Consider the following 12,713-nt stretch of genomic DNA (forward strand, 5'->3'; position numbering starts at 1 on the left):
TAGCGAAAGCATTTGACAGGGTGCCATATCATAAGCTGATATTTAAGTTGCAGCACTTGGGTCTGGATGTCAGATCGGTCAACTGGATTCAGGATTGGCTATCTGATAGGTATCAGAGAGTTGTGTATGGTGGGACAGTTTCAAGGAGGCAGAGGGTTACAAGTGGGGTCCCACAGGGCTCAGTACTGGGACCTATATTGTTTAACCTTTATATCAATGACATTGTCAGTGAATTGCAAGGGGATATTCAGTTGTTTGCAGATGATGCAAAGCTGGGAAGGATTATTAGTAATAGTGCTGATGTTTTAGCCCTGCAAGAGGATTTGAATAAGCTAGATAGATAGGCAAATGAATAGGGTATCGGTTTAATGCAGCGAAATGTAAGGTCATGAGGTTTGGGAAACATCGATGAGACACTGCATACTCTATGGGAGGAGTTACACTGGAGGAAGTAGGGGAGACAAGAGATCTGGGGTTGATGATTGATAGAAACCTAAAATTTAAGGGGCATATTGCAAAGGTGGTGAAGGTAACACAGAGGATTGCTGCAATAAAGAGAAGGACACTGACTTGCAGAGATAAAAGGGTTATCAATCCATTGTATAAGTCTCTGATCAGACCACACTTAGACTACTGTTCTCAGATCTGGTCCCCAGGATTTGAAGCGGATAAATTAACTGTGATAAGGGTACAATGTTAGTTATGAGGATCAGCTGAGGGAATGTGGACTGCAGAGTTTGGGGGATAGAAGAAGGAGAGGTGATATGATTGAGACTTTCAAACTGTCGAGAGGTGGCTACAGGGTTGACACTATGGAGTTCTTTCACTTGGTTGAACAGCGGGAAGGAGTGATGATAAGAGGCCATCCCTGGAAGTTACGAAAGGAAACTGTTTGCAAGAGGGTGAGGAGTGGTTTCTTTGCATGGAGAGTGGTTGAACTATGGAATGCATTGTCTGATGGAGTGGTGCGAGCGAGAACGGTCAATGAATTTAAGGAGTAGTATGATAGACTTTGTGTTTTTTAGGATGGACCTCCCATGATGATGAGTCTTTTGACTCCATGGAATCCTGAATAATAATAATAATAATAATAATAATAATAATAATCCCATTTACCCACCTGATCCTGCCAAAATGTGCTAACCCATTCTGTTCTGTTCATGTCAGTACATAATCTCGTGTCCATCACATTTCACTAACAATAATGCATGGCCCCACATGGGACAATGCATGCATGCTACATTTCCACCATGGCAACTCTTGTTTTTCTTGCCTTAACGCCCACACTTGCTCAGAAAAATGCCTTTACTCTCTATGTTCAAATGCAAACTCATCTCTTGCATGTAGCTCTCTTCTATCATCAATTTCTATAACTTATTTCTTATTTCAATCTCTATAACCTATCTAAGGTAAGTTTTTTTTGTTGCTGTTCTTACTGTTGTTTGTTTTCCCATTATGCAACCAATATTCCTTATCCGAGTATCCATTATCACGTATTTGGACTTTAGGCATTCTTCAACATGGAAGAATGTTACATAAATTGAAATAGGTGGGGATACAGAATTCTTTCTTCTTATTGTGCTATCTTCTATCGAAGGTCAGCGACCATCTTGGCAAACAAACTGCGCTCTTGTGCTAATCTGAGCAGTTGTGCACTGCTCTTTCCTGTCCACGTCTTGATGTTGTCAAACCATGATATTCTTTTTCTTCCTCTAGTTCCGTTGCCACCAATTCTTCCTATCAAAATAGTTTGTAGAAGTTGGTATTTGCTGTTTCTCATAATGTGGCCAAGATATGATGTTTTTCGTTTCTTGATTATTTGTACAAGATGTTTAGCTTTGCCAATGGATTTTAAGACATCTTCATTGGTAATTTTTTCTGTCCATGATATCTTTAGCATTCTTCTGTATAGCCACATCTCAAAGGCTTCGATTTTCTTGATGGTTGTCGCCTTCAATGTCCATGTTTCAACTCCATAGAGCAGAATAGACCACACGTAGCATTTCAGCATTCGACATCTGACTTCCATGTTTAGGTCTTTATTGCAGAATAGTGTTCTCGTTTTCATGAAGGACTGCCATGCAACTTCAATCCTTGTCTTTATATCTATTTCTGGATCCCACCGTTCATTAAGCCAGCAACCAAGATATTTATATCTTGACACTTGATCAATATTTTTCCCATTGAGTGTCAGTTTCATTGATGAGGCTGGATGTTTGCTGATGATCATGTATTTTGTCTTGTTGATGTTTATATTTATTCCCATTCTTTGGCTTTCTATGTATACTCTGTCAATGAGTGTTTGGAGATCCATAATATTATCTGCAATTAGCACAGTGTCATCTGCATATCGAAGGTTGTTAACAATCTTTCCATTTATTGTGATTCCCTCTGAACATTCTTCCAATGCTTTTTTAAAGATTACCTCTGCATATATGTTGAACAGGAGTGGTGAGAGCACACATCCTTGTCTCACTCCTCTTTTGATGTTAATATCACTGGTGGTAATGTTGTCTAATTGAACGGTAGCTGACTGATTTCAATACAGATTTGTTATTAGTCTTATGTCTTGTTCGTCTAGCCTTATTTGTTGAAGGACTTCTATTAAGTTAGTGTATCTGACTTTGTCGTATGCTTTTTCAAAATCTATGAAACACATAAAGACAGATTTCTGTTTTTCTATGCATTTTTGTATCAATATTTGGGTACAGAAAAGGGCCTCTCTAGTACCAAAACTATTCCAAAAGCCGAATTGTGTTTCACTTAGAGTTTCTTCACTTTTTCTATAAATACGATTCTGAATTACTTTCAAAAATATTTTTAATGTTTGGCTCATTAGACTAATAAGTCAGAAGTCACCACAGGAATTCGCTTTGGGTTTCTTTGGGACAGTGATAAATGTAGATTTGAGCCAATCTGATGGAAATTCATCACTTTCATATATTTTATTAAATAGTTTTTCAAGAAGTTTGATGTTATCTGGTTCTATTAATTTTAAAAATTCTGTTTGCACACCATCTGGTCCACTGGCTTTTCCTGTTTTACTTGTTCGTATAGCATTCTCTATTTCGCATTTCATGATTGCTGGTCCTTGAATGTTATCTTTTATATTTATAGGCTTCTGTCTAGTATCATTGAAAAGTTCTGTTACATATTTTATCCAAATCTGTGCTTTATTCTCTTCTTCTAGAACTATTTTTCCATTTTCGTCTCTTAGAGACACTATTTGCTTTTTCCTAAGTTTTCCAGAAATTTCGTTGATTTTCTTATACAGATTGAAATTATCATGTTTCTTCTGAAGCAGTTCAATTTCGGTACATAAATTTTTCATCCAATTTTCCTTGGCTTCTTTTATTTTTTTCTTGATGATGATATGTGTTTCTGTATACCTGGCAAGGTCTTTGTTTTTGTACATTCTTGTTGTATCAATAAGAGAAAGAATCTCATCTGTCATCCATTCCTGTTGTTTTATATTATTCACATAACCTACTTCTTCAATACTTGTTACGATGGCATTCTTTAAGCTATTCCAAAGAGATTCCACACTTTTATTTTCTTCTATGTTAATCTGTTGTAATCGCAAGTTAAGCTGTGTCTTGGCACTTTTATTTATGTTCAGGTCTTTCAGTTTTTCTACATCAATTTTCTTTTTCTTCTTTTGTGATTTTTTAGCTGATTTTAATCTAAGACATACTTCTACAACTGTGGGATTGTGGTCTGATGAGACATCTGCTCCAGGATAAGTCTTTGCACTCTTTATACTACTGTGGAATCTTTTATTTATCAGTATATAATCAATTTGATTTCTGATAATGTTATGTTGGTTATCTTGAGGCGATTTCCAAGTATACAGTCTTCTGGGTGGAAGTTTAAACCAGGTATTTGTTATTGTTAGATCTTCTTCCTGACAGAACTGGACTAGGCAATCTCCTCTGTCGTTTCTGGTGCCTAAGCCATGTTCGCCAACAATTTCTCCATCACCCCCTCTTCCCACTTTTGCATTAAAGTCACCCATCACTATGTTTATATCATGTTTTTTGTTAGGTTTTTAATCTCTTTTAGGTGTTCATAAAACTCTTCAACATCTTCTTCACTTTTGTCAGCTGTGGGTGCATAAGCTTGGATATTTATGTTAATGGGGTTTCCCTTAAGTTGTAACAGCATTATCCTTTCAGAAAATGGAATCCAATTTATTATTCAGGATTCCATTTCAGAAAATGGAATCCTGATTTATTGATTTCTTCATCTACTATTACAGCTACACCATGTCGATGTTTGTTCTCATCATTCCCAGAGTAATACATTGTCGTATTATCTTGTTGAAACTTTCCAGATCCTGTCCATCTTGTCTCGCAAATTTCCAAAATCCCGGATGCCCAGCCTCTTCATTTCTCTTATGGCATTTCTTAATTTGCCAGCTTCATACAGAGTTCTGACATTCCAAGTTGCAATTTTAAAAGTGGACACCATTTTGAGCCCAGAGATTCTTCGTACCCCTGTCCCATTTAAGGGATGCCGGGAACTTGGGGCCAATTGTAAGGGTTTGCTTGCCATGGTGGTTGTTCTGGAGATAAGGTAGAGCAGTAGTTTCTTTGTTTGCTTTCTGCTCTGCAGTATTACAGACGTACACAATATAATCATATTGCCATCTGCAAATCTCTGATCACAAGCTTTTCCGTCATCATTTGGCTTCAACCTTGTGTCAGTACTGACAATGCTGCTTCCCAATGTCAGGGGCAGTGACCCCAGCAGGTGCTTATTTAATGGCGGCACTACTCGCCATGTCACTGAGTTGTCATTGGGCTTTGTGAGGTTTTAAGTGAAACAGAGTTGCCACTTCTGCTCCCCCCATGCCCTGATAGCTCAGTCTCTGTTGGTCTATGGCTGCTTATTCGCCAGATTGCTCTGCTTATATCGCAGCTAGCCTCCATATCTGAAGGCTGTTCCCCGATCAGCCACCTGGGGACGCACCCGGTAGTAGTCAGCTCTGCCCCAGGGGATACAGAATAGCTTCTGGAATAAACAGAGAAGTAGCTGATGCATAGGTATCAGAAAATAATGTATAGTCAGGTTGCTGATAAGAGAACATTGACCACGAAAACAGGGTTTTTCTCTTGTATCATTGCTGTTTATCTGTATATTAATGATACTGAGAACAGTTTGGAAAGAAATGTCTGAGTGTTTATTAATGATGCAAAGTTAGGATGGATGATAATGGACATGTTTGGCATTAAATGCTTGCAGGATAATTTGAACAGACTGGTGCTGTGTACAAATAATAACAGATGTTAGTTTAATGTTGGAAAATGCAACATTATGTAATTTGGAACTGAGGAGATTGCATTCTGAATTTTATGTTAATAAATGTCTTCAGCAAGTAGTTAATGGATGAGGAATTGAATCCAGAAGTCACATTAACTACATGTTACTAATATTACTTCTAACAGATAAGCTTAGGTGTTGATGGTTATTTATGACTTATTTTTCACGGTATTAACAACACCACAAACACTTTTATCAACAAAGATGTTTTATTAACGCTTATATTTCGCTGATTTTCAACTCAGCATCATCAGAGCACAACACACTTGTAAACGTGACAGTGAGTGAGTGAAACAATATAATTGCAAAAGACAAAAGATCTCAAGTCCTATTTTTTGGCACCCTCTAATGAAAAAAAAAATAGCAGTTATCCAGGAGTTTTTCTTAGAATAACTGTCTCCCAAATTTTTGGCAAATTAATGCAACCATATTTGTTAAGGTTGGGAGAATTCTTCAAAGCCATTGCTGACCGAAAAAATAATCTTTCAGATCTATAACGACTCCTAAATAGCACATTCGTTTTTGTCCATCTAATCCTGTGTGAAGGAGTGTCCAAAGCGTGGTCTGCCAGTCCCGACTTGCCATAGTAATAGTAGCGAATGTAAGATAGCCAAAGTATTGTTGAAACATGGCCTTCGCACCACTTTCATACCTCATGTCAAGCTTGCAACTCTGATCCGCTCGCCTAAGGATAAACTTCATCCTTTAGCACACCCAGGAGTGTATGAAGTTCCATGTGATTGTGACTTGGCCTATTATGGGCAAACAGGAAGATCAGTGAAGATCCGCCTGGAAGAACATGAAAGATACATTCGCTACTATTACTATGGCAAGTCAGGACTGGCAGAGCATGCTTTGGACACTCCTTCACACAGGATTAGATGGAGGAAAACAAATGTGCTATTTAGGACTCGTTATAGATCTGAAAGATTATTTTTTGAGTCAACAATGGCTTTGAAGAATTCTCCCGACCTTAACAAATATGGTTGCATTAATTTGCCAAAAATTTGGGAGACAGTTATTCTAAGAAAAACTCCTGGATAACTGCTGTTTTTTTTTTTTTTTTTTTTTTTTTTTTTTTTTTTTTTCCCGTTAGATGGCACCAAAAAATGGGACTTGAGATCTTTTGTCTTTTTCAATTATATTGTTTCACTCACTCACTGTTGTGTTTACTAGTGTGTTGTGCTCTGATGATGCTGAGTTCAAAATCAGCGAAATATAAGCGTTAATAAAACATCTTTGTTGATAAAAGTGTTTGTGGTGTTGTTAATACCATGAAAAATAAGTCATGACTAATATTACTTGTAACATTAACAATAGTATATAACTGCAGTGTGTAAGAGTATACTAACTTGCTTGAATAAGGAACTTTCTCTCTAAAATTCTTTGTTAAGACCACACTGGACTATGGAGGGGCAATTCAGAGGTGAATAACAAAAATAATAATTGGTCAGTGGAATGTTGTATGTGAAGATAGATTGAAGAAGGCATGTCTCAGAATTTAAAAAAATAGATGGGGGAAAAGGAGATATGACCAGGACTATTAGTACATAGTGGAGTATGGAGAAAAGGAGATACAAACAAGACAATTAGCACACAGTGAAGCAGGAGCATAATCACTAATAAACATCAATAGTATATATAGTATTAATATTTTTTCAGAAAATCTGATTATTACACCAGCAAGTTGTATATGAGGAAGCGAGCGAGGTCAACCTATGTTCAACCTAGTAAAATGCACAGAATATTTCTCCATAACCAAGTTAGCCACTTTGCCTCTGATAATAATGAGAAGTGATTATGCATTCTTGACCTTGGAGGTGGATAAGCATGTGGAATTTACAGTTAAGGAAAAGTATCTGTGCACCTACAGACCAAGTAATTATGACAACTTAGGGAACTGATTCAAGCAGCGACATGCAGGGTAAGAATGTTAGCAATGCATGGGAGTCAGTAAATGGGATGATGTTTGTGATCTGCTTCTGTTACTTCTTAATCATCTGCATTGAATGTGGATTCACTGCTTATCAAGTTCTTAGGGTTACACATAATACATTATGTCTATGCTTATTCTTCTTCTTTTAGCCATATGTTGATGAAATGTAGGCAATTTTCAGTTCTTTGAAGGCAATGGGAAAAGGATAGCTTTTCAGTTAAAGAAACTGTCATCTGTTTCAATGTAATATATATAGTTTTAAGTCATGATGTTGCTATTAGAAAAAATGGGATACAACTTGCCAGTTGATTACTAGCAAACTGTATGCTGACTCTCCTGCAACGAATTTGGAAAATAAATACATATACTTGAACAAAATATATTCTTTTTAAAATAATTATAAATCACAATCTAACCTGGTTAAAGTGTGAATTAGCCAGCAAGGCTCTTTGCAAGTGGGAACTTCCAGAGAATGGAATTTAGCCATTTTCTTTGCCACCATGCTGAAAATATTTGGGTCTTTAAAATCTTCATTTGTTACTTGTCTAGACTGGAAAAATGTTAGTTTTTGAAATTTAAAATTTGCACTGAACATTTTAGCAATAAATGTATCGAAAATTTAACAATATAAAGTTGTGCATGAATTGCTGTTATTTACAGACATCAACCAAGAAATGAAAGATCAAATAAATGAATCTTACATTAATTCAAAAAAGGAAGAATTCAAAAGTGATAACAAAGTATTTAAATAGAAATGAAATATTACATTCAGCATTATTACTTACAAAATTATAACAAAAAAGAGCATTAATTATTGAAATTAGTTTATTCATTCAGGTCCATAAACGTGTTGAAATAATTTCTTTGTAAAGTAGTCTTTCAAGGAACACTGACAACTGGAGTTTCACTCATGTCTTCTGCAATATATTGTTGCAACAGCATTTTGGATATGAAATGATTTCAGGGAAAACAAAATCATGCAACAAGGATGGATTATACACAACAGAAAGGTAAACGATCAGCATTTCCAGTGTTCTGTTTGCTTATTTTTATAGTCTTGAGTTGAAGAGAGGGGTACACATTATAAGTGATGTAGAGAGATGGATGTCCTGGATGGGAGAAAGAATTTAAATGCAAAGTATGAAGTGCATCACCTCACTGAGATGTTATTATTATAGTTATTTCTCATTCCTATCCATGGAATCAAAGACTTATCATGGGAGACCCCTCTAAGTCCATCCACTTTAAGTTTTAAGAAATATTTAGTCAGATACTACCATAGGTAAGGAGTATGAAGGATGGTGATGAACAAATGTATAAGCAATCTGGATTAGTGAACAAGGGTAGGGTGATTATTATGGGTGAGTTTAATTATGGCAGTATAGATTGGTAGGAAGGAATAGCTTTTGGGATTAAGGAACATGAATTTTTGAGTTCTTGAAAGATAACTATCTCAGGCACTATGTTAAGGAGAGCATACAAGGATCAAGAGTTTTAGATCTGATCATTTCATCACAGGATATGATTGTGAGTGAGGTTTTGTACTTCTCTCCAGTTGGTGAGAGTGATCATGAAGTAATCACTTGGGTTGTGAATAGCTATATGAAGACTCCTGTAAGGAAACAATATATATGGAATTACAAGGCTGGTAATTATAAAAAGCTTAGGAGACAGATTGAGGCTATAGCATGGAATAACGTGTTAAGTGGGCAAGAGATAAATGCTGTGCAGGAACTGACTAAAATATATTTAACAATATCAATGTGCAAATGTATTCCAAAGGTCAAAAGACTGTATGAAGTATGTGTCAAATAGATGAATGAAGGGATTAAGCATGAAATTTGGAAGAAGAGAATATTTCGGTGGCAGTACAAGATGAATAATGGTAGCAATCGGCATGAGGAGTATAAAGAGAAGTCCAGGAAGGTGACTATATGGTAAGAACAGCAAAACTACAGTATGAGCAGAAATTAGCAAATCAGGCAAAGAAAGACCTAGAGTGATTTTAGATATGTGGCAAGTAGAAAGAAGAATGAGTATGAGAAGATGATGTTAATTGATGAAAATTGTAGAATGTTAACTGCTGCAGAAGGCATCATTGAAGTATTCAGTGAACAATGTATAAGGGTGTTTAATAGGGTGAAATCATGAAAAACTCGAATGTACAGGACTTAGGAGAGGGTGGCTTAATTGTGAGCGAGCAGGAGGTATATGAGAAAATATATAAAATTGATGTCAATAAACCAATAGGATTTGATGACATATTACCACAATTCCAGGGAATTGGTATGCCTGTTTAATAAGAGTCTTACAACACCAGAGGTTCCAAGAGAGTGGAAAGAAGGTAAAATTGTTCTACTGAATAAAGGTGGTGATAAGGCTTTGGATACAAATTATAGGCCAATCTGTATATCTGGAACTGTGGTTAAAGTACTGGAGAGATTGATGAGAAGTAGGACACAGCAGTGGGTTCATAAGAGCAGTATTCTTGGTTGTCAGCATGACTTTGTTAAAGGGAGATCATGTTTTACTAACTTATTTATGTACTATAACAAGGTGACAAACTTCTTGGAGAAAGGAGATGCATATACAGTGATATACTTAGATTTTGCAAAAGCCTTTAATAGACTGCCACATGACAAACTGTTAAATAAATTGAAATGGATGGGATTTAATAACAGACTTCTGAGTTGGATCGGTGACTGGCTGTCAGATAGGTACCAGAAAGTTATATATGGGGGTGCAGTATCCTGAAAGAGGAAGGTCACTAGTGGTGTACTGAAGGGGTCTCTCTTGACACCATTGTTGTTCAATTTGTATATCAATGATATTGGAATGGACTTAACTGGTAATGTGCAGCTGTTACAAAATTGGAAAGAGCAATGCAGTGTCAAGCAGATGTTATGGCCATAAACTTGAATAGATTACATGAATGGGGAGGTATTGGAACTGTCAGATGTTTTGAAATTTGGTAAGCAACAATGGGATGCAAAGTATACAGTTGATGGAAAAACATTAAAGGAAGTAGAGGAGACAAAAGATCTGGGAAAGGTGGTGTATTTAGGACTGGAAATTCAGGGTTCACATTGCACAAGTTTTGAAGTCATCGCATTGGATAATGGCAATGATGAAGAGGACTCTGACATAACCCAGATTACCTGCACCTGAATAAAGCTATTAAGAAATCTTGTCAAAAAGATAAAAATAGCTATATCCAAAACATCTGTAAAGAAATTGAAAGACATTCCAACTCTAATGAAACAACAGATTTATTCAAAAAGGTTAAGGATATAACCGAAAAATTTAAATCGAAACTTAATATAATTGAATAAGAGGAAAATGGCAAGATCTTAAATGACACTAATAACATACATGATTTATGCAAAATACATGATTTGGATACATGATTTATGCAAAAATCTGGAAGCTGGCCGAATGACTGGACCAATTCCACCATTATCCCAATCTACAAAAACTGAAAAGGGAAATCACAACAATTGTGAAAACTACTGCACCATTGCCTTTATCTCACATACCAGCAAGATTTTACTACACATTATTAAGGAGAGATTACCAAGTTTTATAGAGACCATCAGATCTCAGAAGAACAAGCAGGAGTCAGAAAAGGTCGAGGGACTAGAGATCATATATCTTTATCTTAAGTCTTTATCTATGCTTTATAGATTACTCCAAGGCCTTTCACTGCATGAGGTGGGATATCATGTAAGAATCAGGAATGCCAAACCATCTAATAACCCTCATAAAGAACTCATATCAAGGAAATCGAGCAGCAGTAAGAATTGAAAACTCGCTGTCCCCTGTATTCCAATTTGAAAAAGGATCAAGACAAGGATGTATACTCTCACCATTACTATTCAACCTTTACAGTGAAACTATAATGAAAAGATCTCTAGAAAAGTGGAATGGAGGCATTAAATTAGGTGGCCAAACAATCACTAGCCTAAGATATGCAGATGACACAGTGATAATAGCAACAATCGAACAGGAATTAAAATCCATTCTAAATCAATTAGAATGGAAAAGCCTAAGCCACGGTTTACAAATAAATCAAGATAAATCAAAATAATGATTTTAAACAACATAGAAGAGATAGATATAGAAGGAATTGAAATTGTCGACCATTTCAACTACCTTGCAGTGATGATAACAAAAAAAGATGGGTGTAAAAAAAGATAAGAAGAATAGCACTAGCAAAGAAAATTATGACTGATTTAACCAACTTGTTATAAACCTTAGTTTTTTTTTTATCTTTCTCTATGCTTCTGAGTCTTGGACTATGACAAAAGATGACATAAGAAGAATTGAGGCATTCGAGCTGTGGTGCTGGAGAAGATTGTTAAGAGTGTCTTGGACAGAAAAGCAAACAAACAAAGGTATCCTAGAAGAACTGAATATCCACACAAGACTGATAAACATAACTGAAAAGAGAATACGGCAATATTTTGGACACATATGTAGAAGGGAAGGCAACTGCCTGGAAAAAGTAATCATCCAGGGTAAACTATGTAGGAAAAGAAAAAGAGGAAATCCCTCCCCCCCAACAGGTGGATTGACCAAATATCAAGAATCACTGGACTTGAGTAGAACAAGCAATAAGAGAAGCACAGGAGAGAAAGAAATGGCGAAGAATCATCAGGAAGGTCATGAGTCCTCAGACATGAGGCGATCCGAGAGACAGAGATATGAGGAGATCCAAGAGACAGAGAAATGATGAGGATATGTTAGAAAGGGTCCAGAGAGAATTCACAAAGGTGGTCAGTGGTCTTTGGAATGAAAAAATGTAAATTGCATACCTCATGAATAGTAGGAGGAGGATACTCATATGATTGAGACATGTGAGAGGTTATCAAGTTGACATGGAAGAAATTTTTCATAGAATGGGAGAGGGGCATTTAACATGAGGCTATTCCTGGAAACTGTATAAGGAGGGTGTCATCATAGGAGCAAGTTGGAGGTGCTTTGCATTTAGTGAGTGGAAAGCATTACCTGAGTGTGTTGTGAATGTAGACACATTGAATCAGATTAAGGCATGGTTGGATGAACTTTGTGTGTCTACTTCCCACAATGAGTTTCTGACTCCATAATAATAATTATTATTATTAAGTGGTTAGCGTATCCACTCTCCAGTTCAAAGGCTGCGGGTTCAAATCCTGCTGTGTGCATGGATCTTTGTGATTGTCTTTGGAAATACTAGTGGTGGTGGTGGTTGGTGTAGTTGCGGTCAGTTGGTGGATTGAGTGGCGGAGACAGAGTTGTAGAGTGGGTGCCCTCCCTCGATGAGTCTTTGGACTCCCTGGAGGTGTCTAATAATAATAATACTTAGGGGTATCAGACAGATCCTTGCATTGAAATCCATGAAGAAAGAATAAAGTACAGGCTAGGAAGGTGACAAGTGTGGTTAAGAAAGAAAAGGTACAGTATGAGAGGAGATTGA

At 36.5% G+C, this 12,713-nt stretch overlaps 1 protein-coding gene across 1 annotated transcript in view; it reads right to left on the reverse strand.

The window, feature by feature from the left end:
- LOC150092755 (choline/ethanolamine kinase-like) overlaps positions 1–12,713 on the reverse strand; it is a 188,496-nt gene that overhangs the window by 139,054 nt on the left and 36,729 nt on the right. Inside the window, exon 3 of the mRNA XM_090414392.1 lies at positions 7,675–7,808. Within this exon, the coding sequence (XP_090270518.1) occupies positions 7,675–7,808 (134 nt within the window). The remainder of the gene's footprint in view (positions 1–7,674; positions 7,809–12,713) is intronic.

This window comes from Typopeltis vanoorti, chromosome 25 (genome assembly GCF_054136105.1).
Source record: "Typopeltis vanoorti isolate ZY-2024b chromosome 25, IOZ_Tvanoo_1.0, whole genome shotgun sequence".
NCBI lineage: Eukaryota > Metazoa > Arthropoda > Arachnida > Uropygi > Thelyphonidae > Typopeltis > Typopeltis vanoorti.